Source organism: Rhinolophus sinicus, linkage group LG11 (assembly GCF_036562045.2).
Source record: "Rhinolophus sinicus isolate RSC01 linkage group LG11, ASM3656204v1, whole genome shotgun sequence".
Classification (NCBI taxonomy): domain Eukaryota; kingdom Metazoa; phylum Chordata; class Mammalia; order Chiroptera; family Rhinolophidae; genus Rhinolophus; species Rhinolophus sinicus.
In genome coordinates, this window is record NC_133760.1 from 75,661,586 (window position 1) to 75,680,104 (window position 18,519).

At 41.6% G+C, this 18,519-nt stretch overlaps 1 protein-coding gene across 1 annotated transcript in view; it reads left to right on the top strand.

Annotated features, from left to right (window-relative positions):
- Positions 1–18,519, top strand: part of WNT2 (Wnt family member 2) — a 51,413-nt gene that overhangs the window by 14,048 nt on the left and 18,846 nt on the right. The window contains exon 4 of the mRNA XM_019743196.2: positions 16,105–16,369. Coding sequence (XP_019598755.1) covers positions 16,105–16,369 — 265 coding nt within the window. The remainder of the gene's footprint in view (positions 1–16,104; positions 16,370–18,519) is intronic.

Sequence of the window (18,519 nt, forward strand, 5' to 3'; positions counted from 1 at the left end):
TGGCCAAATCTGAATCTGATTGGTCTAGTGAACTCTGTTGCTCCACCCTGCTGACTCACTGGGACCATGTCCCATTCAACTCCTGAACTGCCGGAAGCACTTTCTCCAATAGCAGCCAGCCCCGCCCACATTGCACTCTTTCTTGAAAACCTATCAGAGTCCAAAGGCTGCAGGCAGGTGGCAACTGGCCTTGATGTGCTCTGAGATTTTTGCTGAGTAGCTCCAGGCTCAGCACTGGCACCAAACCAGAGTCTACATTAACCTAGTGACCACAACTCTTCCCTGAGACCCTGCCTCACCCAACTCACATACCACATGAGACTTTATCAGTGGCTGAACTTCAAGGAAACCGACAGGTAGCAGCAGACCTTGGGGTGTCCTGGCATCCCAGACCCGGTAATGGTGGCAGCCACCGTCAGTTCACAGCATGGCCTCTCCCATGCACCTTCAGGGTTAGCATAGGTAGTGAACAACCACGGAACAATTTGCAGCTCTTACCAAGTAGCCCCTGACTGGTCACAGGCAGTGGGTGATGTAAGCCTGCACTGAAGCCCAACCCAAGAAGCCCCAGAACCAACATACCTGGAGGTTGGCTTCAGACTACAGCAGAGCACCACCCAAATAACCCCACAAGTGGCACACACAAAGGACAGTCTCAAAACACCAAAGCCCACTGGGGCAAATCCCAGTCAATGGGGTAAGCCTCCCACATAGCATCCTGTAAGCTGTAGACGTGGAAAAACCCCACAGACAGTCAACATGAGAGTCAATCCTACCTACTGACGTGTCAATATCAATCAAAGCCCAACTATAACAGGAGGACACACACAACCTCCACAAAGGACACTCCTAGAGCACCTGACACAGATGACCAGGGAGACTGTGCCACAGGGCACCTACCTGGCCAAGACTGGGAGACATAGCAGATCTACCTAATACATAGAAACAAACACAGAGAGGAAGCAAAAATGAGGAAACAAAGAAATATGTCCCAAATGAAAGAATAGGCGAAAACTCCAGAAACAGAACTAAACAAAATGAGGCAAGCAACCTACCAATACAGAGTTCAAAACAACGGTTCTAGGGATGCTTAAGGAACTTAGTAAGAATTCCAACAAAGAGATAGCAAACATAAAAAAGACAGAAACCAAAACAAAAAACCAGTCCGAAGTGAGGAGCACAATAATTGAAATGAAGAATGCACTAGAATTAAGTGCAGACTAGATGAAGCAGAGGATCAAATCAGCAATTTGGAAAAGAACAGCAAAAAGAGAAAAAAATCCCCCGCCCCCCCAAAAAATGAGGACAGTTTAAGAAACCTCTGGGACAACATCAAGTGTACCAACATTTGCATCATAAGGGTACCAGAAGGAGAAGAGAGAAAGCGAGGGATTGAGAACCTATTTGAAGAAATAACGACTGAAAACTTTCCTAACCTGGTAAAGAAAATACACATACAAGTCCAGGAAGTGCAGAGTCCCAAACAAGATGAACCCAAACAGGCCCATACCTAGACACATTATAATTAAAATGGCAAAGGTTAAATACAAAGAGGGAATCCTAAAAGCAGCGTGAGAAAGGCAAGTAGTAACTTATAGGAGAGTTCCCATAAGATTTCAGCTGATATCTCAACAGAAACTTTGCAGGCCAGAAGGGATTGGCACAAACTATTCAACACAACCAAGAGTACTCTACCCAGCCAATGTATCATTTAGAATTGAAGGACAGATTAAGAGCTTCCTAGTCAAGAAAAAGCTAAAGGAGTTCATCACCACCAAACCAGTATTACAAGGAATGTTAGAGGGACATTTTTTAAGATGAAAAAATAAAACAAAATAAAAATCATGAATAATAAAATGGCAATAGCTGCATATCTATCATCAATTACTTTCAATGTAAATGGACTAAATGATCCACTCAAAAGACATACGGCTGAATGGATAAGAAAATAAAACCTTTGCATATGCTGCCTACAAGAGAATCACTTCAGATTGAAAGACACACACATATGAAAAGTAAAGTGATGGAAAAAAAAATGTCACGAAAATGGAAAAAAGCAGGAAAAAAAAAAAATCTGGGATAGCAATACTTATACCAGACACTTCTGGGTATTTATCTGAAGACACCCAAGCACTACTTCAAGGGGACATGTACATCCATATGTTCACTAAAGAATTGTCTACAATGGCCAAGATGTGGAGGCAGCCTGGGTGCCCGTTGATGGATGAATGGATAAAAAGTAGGTGGTACATATACACAATGGAATATTGCTCAGTCATGGAAGGGAATGGGTTCTTGCCATCTGAGGCAGCATGGAGGGACCTGGAGGATATTGTGTTGAGTGAAGTATATCAGACAGCGAAAGTCAGATGCAATGTGATTTCACTTACATGTGGAATCTAAAGAACAGCATAAACAAACAAACAAAACAGAAACAAGCTCATAGATACAGAGAACATATTGATGGTTGCCAGATGGGAAGGAGTTTGAGGGTGAGTGAAAAAGAGGTAGGAATTAAGAAGTGCAAATTGGTTGTTACAAAGTATTCATGGGGATGTAGGCTATAGCATTAGGAATATAGTGAATAATATTATACTATGTACAGTGTCAGATGGGTACCAGATTTATTGGGGTGATAGATGGGAAGGGGTTGGGGGCAGGCAGAAAAAGGTGAAGGGATTAAGAAGCACAAATTTGTAGTTACAAAATAGTCATGGTGATGTCAAATAAAGCATAGGGAATATAGTCAATAATATAGTAATACGAGTAACTATGTATAGTGCCAGGTGGATACTGGACTAGTCAGGGGGATCATTTCTTAAATTATACAAATGTCTAGCCACTATGCTGTACACCTGAAATTAATATAAAATAATATCGAATGTCAACTGTAATTGAAAAATTAAAAGGGGGGGAAGTTGAAGGGGAATAAGAGGCCAAATTTCCAGGTACAAAACAAACAAGTCATGGGGATGTAACGTACAGCATAGGGAATATAGTCAATAATATTGTGATAGCGTGGTGCGGTGTCAGATGGTTGCTGGACTTATCATGGTGATCACTTCACTTCTTTAGGTATATAAATGTTAAATAACTATGGTGTACCCCTGAAACTAATAGAACACTGTATATTAGCTGTATTTTAATAAAAATCTTTTTTAAAGTTTTAAAAAGAATTATTATATGTATTAGTCAATGGTAATGTTCTTGAATTCCACAAATATAAATTATACAGCTTATAATTCCTAGTTAAGCCCACCATAGTCACTGTTTTTAAAGAATGACTGTGCTCCAGAAATCATAATGTCTTATTAAAGTTAATAAAAGATTGCATAAGCAAATCAACTGCACAATCTACTAATAAATATTCCTTCTTTTCCTAGTTCCAGGTATGTTTGTTTGAAAGATATAAGTTGATCTGATTTCTATGTTTGAAAGATGTAAGTTGGTCTGATTTTCAGTAACTCTTAGAGACGTGGACCTGTCAAAAGGATTTAATTGTTAATAAATGTACCTGGCTTTAAGCCAGCATCTGAAAATTAAATAATATGTTTTTAATGTATGTTTTCATCAGAAAAAACTGATATAAGACCAAAAATATGTTAGTTGCTTTATGGCATACACCCAGCTAAAAAGTGAAGTACTAACACTTTTTTGAATCCTCAAGTTAATTAAATCTATTAGGTAAACCAAAGCATCTAATGGTCTAAAATAAATTCTGAGTAGGATTTCTAAGGCAAGCTCAGTTGTTAAGTTGGCATAACCTTCCTACAGGTGGATTGCCGTTTTTCTGAAAGGAAGAGTATCCACATGGCACGATACACAGGTCATAAACTTAGTAAAATGTAGGTACTTACAAGACAAAAATTCTCACGTAAGAAGTCTTACAAAGACATACTAGCATTGTTTGGGCTCAGTCTTTAGAAAAGTTGACTTAAGAAACCAAAATTTCATTCTCCTTGGGAGAAGTTTGTCTTTATAACTGGCAAATCAACTCTTTGTAGACTAATTAGATATGAAAACACTAAGTGTAAAAACTTTTGTAGAACCCACTGAATCCAGAAAATAAGGACCCCGGGGGCTGGTAAGCCCCAGTGTGAGAAACACTGGCAGAGTGATTTAAGGTGTGGAATTGGTATCAGATGGGCGTGGGTTATATCCTGTCTCAGCCACACTAGCTGTGAGACTGAGGGCAAGGTCCTCAGCTTCTAGGTGTCTGAATATCCTCATCTGTAAAATGGGATAAAAACAGTATATATCTTAATGCTTGTGGTATTAAGTAAAATAGTGAATATTAAGTGCTTAGCATGGTTTGATGTATTAAGAGCCTAATGAATGTTATGCATCATTATTATGCGCTGACAATAAGTTGGGGCAGATAAATATAAAATAGGGTTGTTCTAGCCTGAACAGTGCATGTATTTCCTTCTTCAATAGTTTTTTGTGTGTTTTTTTTTCATATCTCTGTCTCTGTGGTATAGAATGGTAATATTTATGTTTCTTAAATTCTAAGAGTAGAGAATAGCCTCGGCAGACCTGAAGGCTTAAAATGTTCAAATTCAAAGATTCAAGCACCATCAAAAATCTGCTAAGTAGGATTTTAGCACTGAAGCAACCATGAGCTTATTGAATAATTTTTTCTAAATTGGGGAATAGTGTGTTTTTCCAGGACTCATCAGGCCCATGTCAAGTCATTGTTTTCAGTCTAGTTACGGGGGGCTGCAGCTCAGCTAAAGGTCAAGTCATTGTTTTCAATCTAGTTGTGGTGGTCGCAGCTCACTGGCTCATGTGGGAATCGAACCAGAAACCTTGGTGTCATGAGTACTGTGCTCCAACCACTTAGCCAACCACCTCCCCTGAAGATTTTTTTTATGGAGAAAAACTACATATTAAGCTAAAACTGGTTTCCATAAGGCTAACCACTAAAAGAGTCCTAAGCAGTCAAATTTATTTGTCTTTTTTAAAGTAGCAACGTCAAATGGGCAAGCATTTTTTGACAGGATGCCACAGAGTAACTATTAGATGGGATAAGCAAATGGTGAGGGGAGAGTGGTTGATGAAGAATTGTGCTGGCCAAAATGGTATATCACCATATAAAAAGCCATGAGGTACTGCGATTTGTGACAATATAGATGGATCTTGAGATTATTTTGCTAAGCAAAATAAATCAGACAGAAATAGTCAAGAACCATATGCTCTCACTCATATGTGGGATATAAAACTAAAAGCAACAAATAAACAGGACAAAAACTCATAGACACAGATAAACAGTTTAGTGGTTACCAGAGGGAAAAGGGGTGAGGGGAGGTAGGAGAGGGTAAAGGGGGTCAAATATATGGTGATGGAAGGAGAACTGACTCAGGGTGGTGATCACACAATACAATATACAGATGATGTATTATAGAATTGCACACTTGAAACCTATATAATTTTATTAACCAATGTCACCCCAATAAATTTAAATTTTTTTTTTTTTAAAAAGCTGTGAGAATGTGAAGAGAGGAGAATAAGAAAGGGCTGAAAATGGAATCCTGACAGCAGCCTGCTTTAAGAATCAAAGAAAAAGAAAGTAGAATAAGAGACCCTTTAGAAAAGATTTAAGAGACAAAATAGAAAATGGGACCTAACTGTGTCACAGGGCTGTGGCCTAAGTTTCTGGAAAAAGTGACCAGCATCATTCACTGAAGAGAGAAAGCAAGTCATTATAATGGATTCTTTCTTGTGTTTTTTTCTTTCTGTTGTAAAAACAATACTTGCACAAACAAAAGTAACAAATTGAGCAGTGCAGAGTGTATCATAAAATGGGAATATTTCCTCCCCTCACAATCCTTGTTTCCATCTAGAATATTTCACAGTGCAAATGGACTCAAGGCTGTGGACAGGACATATACTATTAACCTCTTCCTCTCCCAAACCTCATTAAAGATATAGTAATGGAGTAAAAATGGTTTACATCAACAGTAAAGGGTAGTCAAAGAAATGGGAGAGCTCGACAAATTTCTGGAGAGTAGAAAGCAAATCAAGACATTGTAACTGATAAAGAGGGATGGAGAAGCCACAGCAAATGGCAGAAAAGAAAAAACAGATGGGGCAACAGCCACCATGGGAACCGAGATGCCGAGAAAATTTCAGATACAAATGATAACTGTAGAGAAGCACAGGCCTGAAAGTTGGGATTAACTGAAAAACCCATAGATGGAATAGTGAACCCCGTCCCCTCTTCTCCACCCATGAACAGAACTCCTAGAAGTCTGGTGTAACCTCCCAGGCTATCTGGTGTTAGTCTCCAGCATAATAGCCAGTGTCGTACTTGCTCACCAGAAAGCTAACCTCTCTGCCCCACAAGCTCCACCTATATAAAAAAGCCCCACCTTTTATGACTTCATTCTTAGATATGAAGAGACTGTCCAAGGATTATCATATATTTGATTAAATTCAGCAGCATGAAAGAAAAAGACCAAAAATTGCAGGAAAAATGGCCCCAAGAAGAAAAATCAATAAATCAGGGATGAGAAGAGAATTTTTTAAAAGCCTAGTCTTCTCACAGAGATTCAAGAAGAGAGTCACATCCATAAACAACAAGAATGGATGCTTTGAAAAAGTGACAACTAGAGAACAAGAAAGTACTTGGAAGAGAAAGCCAAAGAAATCTCCCAGAAAGTAAAACAAGAAGCTGAAAAGACAAATGGAATTTAAAGAGATTTATAAACAACACCCATCTTTCCCACTTAAATTTGAAACCATCTGAAAAATGGACAAGTGAGACAGATGGATGGAGTAAACATGACTGTTGCAATCCCGAAAAAAAAGTTGTACTGGAGGATGTAGCTTCGAAGCGCTTCCTAGCACTGTACCCCTAAACTGGGCAGATTTACCCTCTCACCCGCTGGATGCTGGGGCCCCTGCAAGGGAGCCCCTTGGTGGAGCATAGGAGCTGATTTTAACTCATCCTCTCCACAGGCTGGCAGATGCCCAAAGAGAAGGAACCCAGGCACAGAAACTCTGCTCCTTCCTCTAAACCCACCAGTTGGACAAGTCACTTCTCCCCTGGGGAAAATAAATAAAGGGGTGGAGAGAGCCAAGAGTGTTATTATAATGGAATTTATTCCTCAACAAGCCAGGAAATAAGTATTAAAAATATTAAAGAGAAAATATAAGAGACATGGAGGATGGACTCAGAATGTTCAGCAACTGAATAATCACAATGCCATAAAGGGAGACTAAAAAGGGGAGGAAAATATTAAGAGAATGTCTCAGTGCTGAAGGGCATGAGTTTCCAGATTGAAAGGGCCCACTGAGTGCTGAGCAGAATTAATTTTTTTTAAATCCTAAATATATCATTATGACATTTCAGAACACCAAAGATAATTGAAAGTTTCTAGAAACTTTCATGTAGAAAAAAAAATACAAAGTGAAATGAAAACATAAATCAGTTGCCAAAGTATTAGCCAGACATTGACAACACTAGAATTCTCATCCACAATACTAGAGGCCAAAGCCTGTGGAACAATACCACCACAGTTTTCAAGGAAAAATATTTTCAACCCAGAATTCTATACTCAGCCAAAGTATTAATCAAGTTTTAAGGCTGAATAAAGACATCGTAGATATGCAAGAATTCAGAAAATATATTCTTTGTGCACTTGGAAGGAGTTATTCAAGAAGGTGCCTCAGCAAAGGAATAAATGAGGAAAACAAAGACAAAACATGGCATCTAGCAGAGTGTGCCAATGTAGGAGAGCATAGTGTTAAGTCTCAGCTGTGTAGCCAGGCCAGGTTGGATTAAAAAAATGGAGGACTGTGGAGCCCTCTAGGGAATAAAGAGAAGTGATGGAGTAGGTGGAATGATTGTGAGAATAGAAAACATAAGTTATAATAAATGCAATTGGTAGCAAGTAAAATGAGAAAACACCAAACTTCACTTCAGGAACATTCTTCTTTGGCACAGAGACTGTGATATCAGATCATAGATTATAAAATGCAGTCCTGGCACTTTGATGGTTGTGCAGTTAACAGTGTTACATAGGTGTTTGTTGTTTACAACTTTTAGAATCTAGTTCTAGACATATTGTGGGAGACTTACAATACAGAACCTTAATGCTATCATCTTTGTCACTATAAAAGGACAGACACTGCTGACTGAGACTGGGAAGTAGAAGGGGAGGAGGGACTGCAATATCCTCACAAGAGATAGCACCGATGACTTTTGGAACAAGAAAAGGAGGTGAAAGACTGTTCCTTGAAGTTACAGAGATCACCAGAATCATGATACAGCCATGTTGGTAGTTGGGGTGAGGGGTGAGGACTGAGTGAAATTCTCACTCTCCATAATGAGAAAACTATTAGGAAACACAGAACATTGATTGGTAGGTAAATAAACAGTTACATGCAGAGTTGTCACATTCAGCTGTGCCAACTTTGAATTGCACCCCTCCAGAGGGCTCAAGTCACCTCTGTTATTGCAGATTTGTTTGGTTATGATGGCTATGTTCTGGCAGAGGTCCATAAAATACCTTGAGGGTGGGATGCCTTTTTCTATTTCTCACAGTTGGAGGTCAGCTACAGAACTGGTTGGATAAGCATTTAGGTAGTAACCACCAGAAGGACTAAAAGCAGGATTATTTACAAGTGATGGCTCTGGGGCTGGGCTGTGCAGACAGGGAGGAGAGTAAGGACAGGAGAGAAGAGAAGGGTACAGAGAGGGCTCTTGCTGTTCACCCTGATCTTTCCTGGACTATTGCTTTTTTAAAGTCATGTGCACACATTTCCTGAATTAAAAAATTTGGAAGAATAATTAAAAACTAACACAAAAAACCTCAGACTATCTGGCAGCCCCTGGGATGTCCCCAGGTCCTCCTTTTTTCACTACTTCCTTTACGGAGCAAATAAAATGTCTGCAGCCTCTCCATCAAGGGCCCACGTAGAGGGCCACTAGCCCCTCACCCAGCGCCTCCAGAGATTCCTGGGGGGAGGGTTTGGGGCATGTCCTTTCAGGCTGGACCCTCCTCTGTAGCCTGTTCCTCCAAACACATGGTTTTTACTCCAGTGGTCACCCCCATCCTTTATTCCCCTCAAAGCAGCTCTAGGGCAACTTGTTGCTTGAGGCAATTTTTTTCTGGAGGTGAGGACGTTTTGGAGACACAGGGTAGAACACAACTTTTAATTCAATAATCAAATACCCCTGTTCCCGGAACCGTAATGCTGCCCCTTCTATGGGAATGGTTCACCTGCTCCCCTCCATCCTCACCCCCACGACCCCCACCCCTGTCCTCCACCCTTCCCTTTAGGCCCAGGACCCCAGGTGGTGCTGCAGCTTCTCTAGTCCTCCATGGCTTTCCTGGGTTTGGACGAGATTCTCAACCCTTACGCGGTATAAGAAGCACCTGAGACCGGAAGTACAGAAGTACCCTCAAGACCAGGCCCTACCCCCGGCCCACATTCTGATTTATTCAGCCCAGGGAGAAGCCCTCATCTGCGGGCAGGGAAAGATCGCCAGGTGATTCTAACGTGTAGCCAGAATGAGAACCCCTGCTCTGCTCTCCAGGTGCTAGGGGACACCCCCAAATTCCTGTATTTTACTATGCAAATAGTTGGACTCTTTTTGTTTCCTCCCCGCTTTGTTTCCAGACCATGCAACCTCTCAGATTGCAGCCAGATTATAAAAGAGCATTCTTTCCCTTCCTCTTCTGTGTATACACACATATGCAGCCCTTTAAAAGTGGATCGTGCCACATATATTGTTCTGCATTTTACTTCTATCACTTGACTTCCTTTTATGCTTGTAAGAGTGACCTACCTCATTATTCAAAGACCACATAATATTCCATTATTAAGCATATACCACGATGTGCTGAACCATTTTCCTATTGATGTCATCTGGGGTTTTTCCTAATATTTTGTTATTGCTAATTATGCTGTAATGGACATCCATGTGGGTGTGTATCCTTCAAAACTTGTGCAAATATTTCAAGAGTGGAATCACCAAAGTCAAAGTATACGTACATTTAAAATTTTTATAGGTATTGCAAAAATGTTCTCTATTTAAACGGTGTATCAATTTACTCTCCCAAAAGTTTGTTAAAGCATTTCCGTCCCCATACTCTTACCAACACCAGATATTACCATCAATCCTTTTACTACTTGCCAATCTATTACGGGGGGAAAATGGTGCTCCATTGTTGCAGTTTGCATGTCTGATTGCTAGTGACGTTGAACATTTTTAAAAATCTTTTTGTTAGTACTTTTTATTCTGTGAATGGCCTATGTAATAGATTTTTGATGACTATTAGTTTGGAAGGTACAATGTAACCCCCCCTTATTTCTCCCTCTATCTCTTTTTCCCTATTATAATAAGTCTATAATATTATCCAGTTAATTCTTGATTTATTCAAAAGAATGGAAGGTAGCAGAGTATGCATAATTCAAAAGTTGAGACAAACACAATGCATCTTATATTATGATTTTAAATGTGTTCTTAAAGAGTGAAGAAACCTTTCTTACAAGTCCCCAGACAGATTACTCCTGACATCATATTAGCCCAGATAGAATCATCATATGCCCTCTGCTGAAAAAAAATTGGTAGCAGGACAATGAAATTACTATTGTTGATTTAGGCTGCTCTGAGGTCAGAGAGAGGCCTGGCCACCTCTGAAACATGTGGCTGCCCAACACCTGAGCAAAACTGAGGGAGGAAGAGAGGAACGGCCTTTGCCATTCAATAGTGATGAATGATGATAACCAATAGTGTGTACCACTGCCATGTGTATTTTTTCATCTTAAAGATTTTTATTAAAATGTAGCAAACATACAATATTATGTTAGTTTCAGGTGTACACCACAGTTATTCAACATTTATGTACCTAAAGAAGTGATCACCATGATAAGTCCAGCAACCATCTGACACTGTACCACGCTATCACAATATTATTGACTATATTCCCTATGCTGTACATTACATCCCCATGACTTATTTGTGTTATACCTGAAATTTGAACCTGTTATTCCCCTTCACCTTTCCTCCCTTTTTTAATTTTTCAATTACAGTTGACATTCAATATTGTTTTATATTAATTTCAGGTGTACAGCATAGTGGTTAGACATTTGTATAATTTAAGAAGTGATCCACCTGAGTAGTCTAGTCCCCACCTAGCATTATACATAATTATTACCATATTATTGACTCTATTCCCTATGCTTTACATGACTATTTTGTGACTACCAATTTGTATTTCTTAGTCCTTTCACCTTTTTCACTATGTCCCCCAATCCCCTCCCATCCAGCACCCCAATAAACCTAGTACCCTTCTGACACCACACATAGTTAGTACAATATGATTGACTATATTCCTTATGCTATTAGTCATCACCATGACTACTTTGTAACAACCAATTTGTACTTCTTAATCCTTTCCCCCTTTTTACCCATCCCCGACCCCATTCCCATCAGGCAACCATCAAAATGTTCTCTGTACCTATGTGTTTGTTTCTGTTTTGTTTGTTTGTTTATGTTGTTTTTTAAATTCCACATATAAGATAAATTACATTGCATCTGCCTTTCACTATCTGACATTCTTCACTCTTATATATATGACAGGGGTGCCAAAAAAATGTATCCAAGTGGATACTTTGGTCACCATTGCTCAAACACTAGTTCGCCATAATCAGAAGTGTCTGGACACTGATGGTAACCACTTTGAGCACCTCTTGTCATTGCAGAAGTCCAACATGACTTGTATTTAATTTTTGTTATCAGTCTATATTGAGTATTACAATTTTAATACAGTTTTCCTTTCTTAAAATATGTATAATTTTTTTCATATTAAAGAATTCCCTCTAAGGTTTCTTGTAATACTAGTTTGCAGGTGATGAACTTCTTTAGCTCTTTCTTCTCTGGGAAGCTCTTTATCTGTCCTACAGTTCTAGATGATGGCTTTGCTGCATAGAGTAATCTTGATTGTAGGTCCTTTGCTTTTCACCACTGTGAATATTTTGTGCCAATCCCTTCTGGCCTGCAAAGTTTCTGATGAGAAATCAGCTGACAGTCTTATAGGAGCTCCTTTGTAGGTAACTAACTGCTTTTCTTTTCCTGCTTTTAAGACTTTCTCTTTGTCTTCCTTTGGCATTTTAATTATGATGTGTCTTGATGTGGGCCTGTTTGGGTTCATCTTGTTTTGTACTCTCTGTGCTTCCTGGGCTTGCGTATTTTTTTCCTTCACTGAGTTTCTGAGCTTGTATATTTATTTCCTTCACCAAGTTATGGAAGTTTTCCTTCATTATTTCTTTCAATAGGTTTTCAATTCCTTGCTCTCTCTCTTCTCCTTCTGGTACCCCTATGATGTGAATGTTGGTACACTTGATGTTGGTCTGGAAGCCCTTAAACTATCCTCATTTTTTACGGATTCATTTTTCTTTCTGTTGTTCTGATTGGATGTTTTCTGCTATCTTATCTTCTAAATCGCTGATTCACTCCTCTGTTTCATCTAATCTAATGTTGTTCCCTCTAATGTATTCTTCATTTCAATTATTGTATTCTTTATTTCTGACTGGTTCTTTTTTATGTTTTCTGTCTCCATTTTTCTCTTTTCTGTCTCTTTGTTGAAGTTCTCCCTGAAATCATTGAGCATCCTTATAACCGGTGTTTGGAACTCTGCATCTGGTAGATTGCTTGTCTGCATTTTGTTCAGTTCTTTTTTTGGACCTTTATTCTGTTGGTTTGTGTGTGTGTGTGTGTGTGTGTGTTTGGGGGGAGGTAGGGGACATGTTTCTTTGTCTCCCCATTTTAGCTACCTCCCTATGTTTGTTTCTATGTCTCCCATCTTAGTAGAGTGGCCTTATATAGGAGGAGTGCTGTGGGGTTCAGTGGCACAGTCTTCTTGGTCACCTGAGCTGGGTACTCCAGGTGTGTCACTTGGTGGGTTCTGTGTGCCTGTTGTAGTTGAGCCTTGGTTGCTGTTTGCATTTCAATGGGAGGGATTGACTCTCCAGCTCATTGATTGTTAGGACTGACTGTGACTACAATGGAGGAGTTGTGATGCAGGGGTGACCCTCCAGAGCAGGATTCACTATAACAGGGCTCTGGTTCCTGCCTCGTGTACCTTCTGGGTGTTCTGGCTGGGTCTGAAACTGGCCACTCAGCATGCCAGTACTGGGGCCTCCTGGGAGGGTTCCACCCCAGGCTAAATTCAGCTGCAGACTGTGCCCTGCCGAAAGCTACCTGGCATGAGCCACAAACCGATCCACAGATGGCCACCACCCATGTTGGGCTTGGAGGTGCCTTGAGAGGCCAAGCCACAAACCAAGGCCAGCTGTTGCTAGTGCTGGGCTTAGGGCTGCTCAGCCACAGGTACAGGGCATGCTGAAGCCAAATGCTTCTTGTTTGGGTTTTGTGAACCTTTGAGAGATTTTAAGAAAGTCTGCAGCATGAGCCAAGACAAGCTGTTTATATGGAAAAGCCACTGAATGTGGTTTGGGTGGGCCCAAAAGTTGAGTGAGGCAGGGTCTCAAGGAATCAAGGCAAATGAATGGTGTTAGCCAGGTTGATAGAGACTCAGATATGGCAGCTGCCTGGGTCTGCGTGACAGAAAGGGGGTGGGCTCAACTAAGGAAAAATGGCTTCCATCAGATTTCTATCCAGGAGAAAGTTGCCCCTCCAGCCCTCATCCTGAAGCCAGACAGCTCAGTTCCTCTCTGTATGTCCCTGGTGCCTTTCAAGCTGCCACCCCAGTGCTGGATCTAGGGTGAGTGAGTTCGGCAGCAAGTAAGTCTGTGTGCTGGCCCTTTGAGATAAGCACCTGGGAATTCAGCCATCCTCATCTCACTCTGCCACAATTTCCACTGGTTTTCACAGCCAGAAGTTCTGGTGACTTCTCTCTCCAGCACTGAAACCCAAGGCTAGGGAGACTGGTGTGGGGCTGGGACACCTCACTCTTCCAGGAAGGAGGAAATCTCTGCAGCCAAGATATCCTTCTTGATTTTTAATGGTCACATGGATGTGGGACCATCCAGTTCCACATCTCCGCCCCTCTTACCAGAATCCAGGTGGTTTCTTCTATATGTCCTTAGTTATAGACTTCTGTTCAGCTAGACTTCAGGCAATTCTCCATGATAGTCATTCTGTAGTTTAGTTGTAAATATGACATGGTCATGAGAGGTGGTAAGCAGAGGTTTTACCTACTCTGCCATCTTGACCTGTATATCTTGCCACATCTATTTTTAAGGATTCATAAGGTGTATCATGAAGATCCAACCTTAAATTAATATGCAAATCCTTCAGTCAATCATATAAAAATACCAACTTTGAAGTGTTCAATCTGGGAGTTGAGCATTACAAAAGGAAGGCAATAATATTACCTATCACTTTTTAAGCTAGGAGTATTACTTATGAGTAAATAACTCAGCTGTGAAAGGAATAAGCTATAAAGAATGAGGATTCACAATCAATTCCCAAGCTCAAGTGAGATCACAACTGATAATTAGAGGCTTCCCCTATCAGGTGCCCAAAACAATGTGACACAAAGAAGGGCTGTGGGGATGATCAACCTTGGGAGGTCTCCTCAAGACCATAGCTTTGGTACTTGGCTCAGCCACAGAGCATAGGAGGAGAACACCCCCTGCTGAGAGTCTCAATCCTTAGTTTGCATCCCCAAGACAGAGGGTATCTGGAGTAGGAGGCCTAGATAGAGGGGGCAGGAAACCCCCTTAATGATATTCTCCAAAGTACTCTGAACAAAATTTGTAAGGTAACACAGAGAGAACTATTTCTAAGAAGTTGGAGGTGGTAGTTGCAACCTGCTCTGCCCACTCCCTGAGATTCTGGTATAATTGGTATCAGTGTGGGATGTGGGTGTATGGTTCCAACATGCAGCCAGGTGGGGCTCCCACAAGCACTCATGCTCACCCCTCCTCCACTCACCCCAAACTCACATAGATACCAATAGTCCAGATTGCTTCTCCCCGGAGAGTCACCCCAGGTAACTTAACCCAGGTGCTCCAACCTCATTTGCCTCTTCCACAAATTCAGTTTCTGACCAAGGCTCTAGTGGAATCAAGTGTGCAGAAATGTTCTTCATTTCAGAAAGTCAGTTGCAATTTACTCACATGTCTGGAAATGTGTCGAAAGTATGCTAAAGCTGAAGGAGCCAAGACATCATGGTGGCCCTACGGCTATTAATTCACGCACACCTTTCCCACGTTGGGCCTGGGCAACCAGATGTTTCCTGCTGAGCTTGTCATAGTGGATGGAGTCCTGGTACATTTGGGATCTGTCCTCATTCGCATGAGCCAGCTTTGGAGGGTAAGGACAGAGAAGTGAGCAGGACAAATGTCCTTAGTTTGGTCTTCTGTGTCGCAGGGACCTGGGCACCTGTAAAGGATGTCAAGATGAACTCCTTTTCTGCAACCACACTCCCCCGTGTGTCCCCACCCCTATATCTTTATATTCTGTGTGTTTGATATGAGTCTTACTGGGTAACCAGGATGGCAGCTGTCCTCCACAGACACAGCCCTCGGAGGGCCATCTTGGTCCCCCACTCTGCCCCATTTGGGTCTCACCTGCCCAGGAACTTTCCCGCTTAAGATGTGAAAAGTAAATACAGTATGGTAGCAGGGGATTGTTGTGAAGATTAAGTCATTGAGCTAGAATGTAGAAAGCATGAGCACAATACCCAGAGCATGGAGAGAACCCCATAAATATAACAGTAACAATCACTATTATTGATTTATTAAAAGATGTGGGTTTAGCAATTACTTTGTGCACCTAATTTGAGTAATAGTGTACATTTTTAATATAATAAAGCTATATTTATTTAGAAAATACTCTAATTTCCTTACTCTTCAAACCCTATTAAATTCAAATTAGTGAGGTTTTTGTTATAATGATAGTGTAATGGGGTTCACAGTCAGGCACTGTTCCCTACTCTCTCGCCACCTCCCAATGTGCTATAGTCAGTGTATGTGGCTGAAGTGACCAGCAAGTGACCTTGGACATGTCCCTGTCCTAAGCCCCTGGGTCCTATGTCTTCAGTTATTTCTTGGTCACTTGGAAAGTTGCAGTATGTGTCAAGAGCTTGAGCCTACCTCCACTGAACTGCCCATCTTTTCCGGCAGGCTGTGAAGCGCTTCTTGAAACAAGAGTGCAAGTGTCATGGCGTGAGTGGCTCATGTACGCTGAGGACATGCTGGCTGGCCATGGCCGACTTCAGGAAAACAGGCGATTACCTGTGGAGGAAGTACAACGGGGCCATCCAGGTCGTCATGAACCAGGATGGCACTGGTTTCACTGTGGCTAACAAGAGGTTTAAGAAACCAACAAAAAACGACCTCGTATATTTTGAGAATTCTCCAGACTACTGTATCAGGGACCGAGATGCAGGTAAGTTCAAAACACTTTAGTCACAGCCCCTAATTCTTTGATGATCGATACTCTCAAATTTAAATGCAGTTCTGTATTTCCAGCCTGCCAATTCTGTAAGTGCAGCCTGCTGCTTTCACGTTCAAAGCTCATGTTCTTATAATTCATATTTGAAGTGCACAGAGAGCTCTCCTGAGATTCTGGAGAAAGGGGAACCCAACAAGAATGTCTGTGGCAAAAAGTCACAACATGCAGATTAATAAAATTCTTCAGCCTGGACAGTGGACTGATGTCCACTATGTTTGGCAGCTCAGCACCGTTTCTGTGATCCAGAGACTGAGAGGAGGATAATTTTGCAGTGTATCTTCCCCTTTGCAAATCCCTCCTCTGTGACTGCAGAAGAGGTTCCCAGGGCTTGAAAGTTCACCTGTTTTGAAATCTACCACACTGCACAGTCCCTTGTTCTTTCCAATATGGTCAGAAGTTGCCAAATACTAGAAGGCAAGAATTCGTCCCTACTAGTTTGGTTGTCAGTGGGCAGTCATTGAGGGCTGTGTAAGAATCACTTCATGTATTAAAACCACAGCCTGCTCTTGCACACGGCACCTTCCTTGTCTTGAGCTCACTCAGGAGCAGCTCCGTCAGCCTCAGCACAGCCATTTCCACATCTTTGTCTCATATCTGTGCTGGTCTCTGCCTCGCACCCTCCTGGTCAGCACTGAACTCCAGCCTTAGCACAGTCTTTGCAAAGACTCTGGTACAAAATGAGTACAAGTCTCAGTGGATAAAAGGTGATAGGGAGCCCACAGACAACTTTGGCTCAAGCCAACACCTCAGACTTAGTAGAAAGCAAAGGAATTCATTATCAGGAAAAAGCATCCTCAAATTTAAATTCTGAGCTTGTTTTTCATTCCAAAGTAATTGCAAAGGAACCAATAAAACAACGTGGATGGCAGCCAGCTGCTAACACTGGGCTGACCAAGGGGCAGGATGACCAGGGAGTATCACAGATGTCTAAAGCCTCTTCTTTGTCTCTAGTGGCTGAGTTTCCTTTGTGGTTGATGAGCTAATTCTTCACTTGAGCAGGTCTGTACACGCAGCCTGTGGATTGCTAATGACCAAGTAAAGGGGCCAGACTGCTGCATTCCTGACATGCTTTGGGACCTCTAACAAGTCGTCCTCCCTGTCAGGCCAAAGTTTCGATGGAATCGCGTGGAACCTGTGCTTTGGTACAGGATTGTCCCAAGGATTGGGTCCCTTCCTGCCATTAACTAGCGCTTAACCTCAGGCTCCTCAGACAGGACCTGGAGACCATAATATCAGGATCATTTTAGGAACTGCGTGTTGATTCCTGTGAGCTAGGTGCTGGGCTAAGGTCATTGCACACATGACTTGATTTCATCTTTAGAGATGCCTTATGATATCAGTGCATTGGAACTGGTTACTGGGGAAAAGAGAAGGAGGAGGAGGAGAAAGAAGGAGAAGGAGAAGGAGGGAATGGGGAAGGAGTATGGGAAGGGGAAGAGGAAGAGGGTGGCTCCTCATTGGTCAACACAAACCAAGAACCAAACATCTTATGTCTTGAAGCCAGATAAGCAGTCCTGAATGTCTTCATCCCAATTGTATGGGTGAGACAATTGAATGACCAGCTCAAGATCTCACTGGTCCTGGAGGGGACAGATGTCTGGCTGTCTGACCCCACGACCTGTGCTCTTGACCTTGATGCTACAGTAGTGTGTCCCTATGTGTGCAGAGCCGTGTGAAGCAAAAACCTCCTTTCAAATGGAAGAGAACCCCCTTCCCTAGAATATCTTTTGTGGTGTCTTGTTGTTATTTTCTTTTTTCAATTGAAAGAGAGTGAAGCAAACAGTTACGCTTGATGCTCATTTAATCGCCTCCATGAAATAAAGACCTTATTTTCTCACAGAGGAGATTCGGGGTCTAAACCCTGAGGCATCTTCAGGATACTAAGTGATTCTTGCACACTTTGCTTTTTCTACTCCCTGTATTAGGATACAATTCTGTTTCTTGATCCTAAAATAGCAAACACATTTGCGGTAACCGCCGCGTGTCAGGGCTTGATTTGCATTCACTCACTGGTTCCCGCAGAAGTCTGTAAGGTGGGCATGCTATGATCCCATTCTATGGGAGAGGACACTGAGGCCCTGACA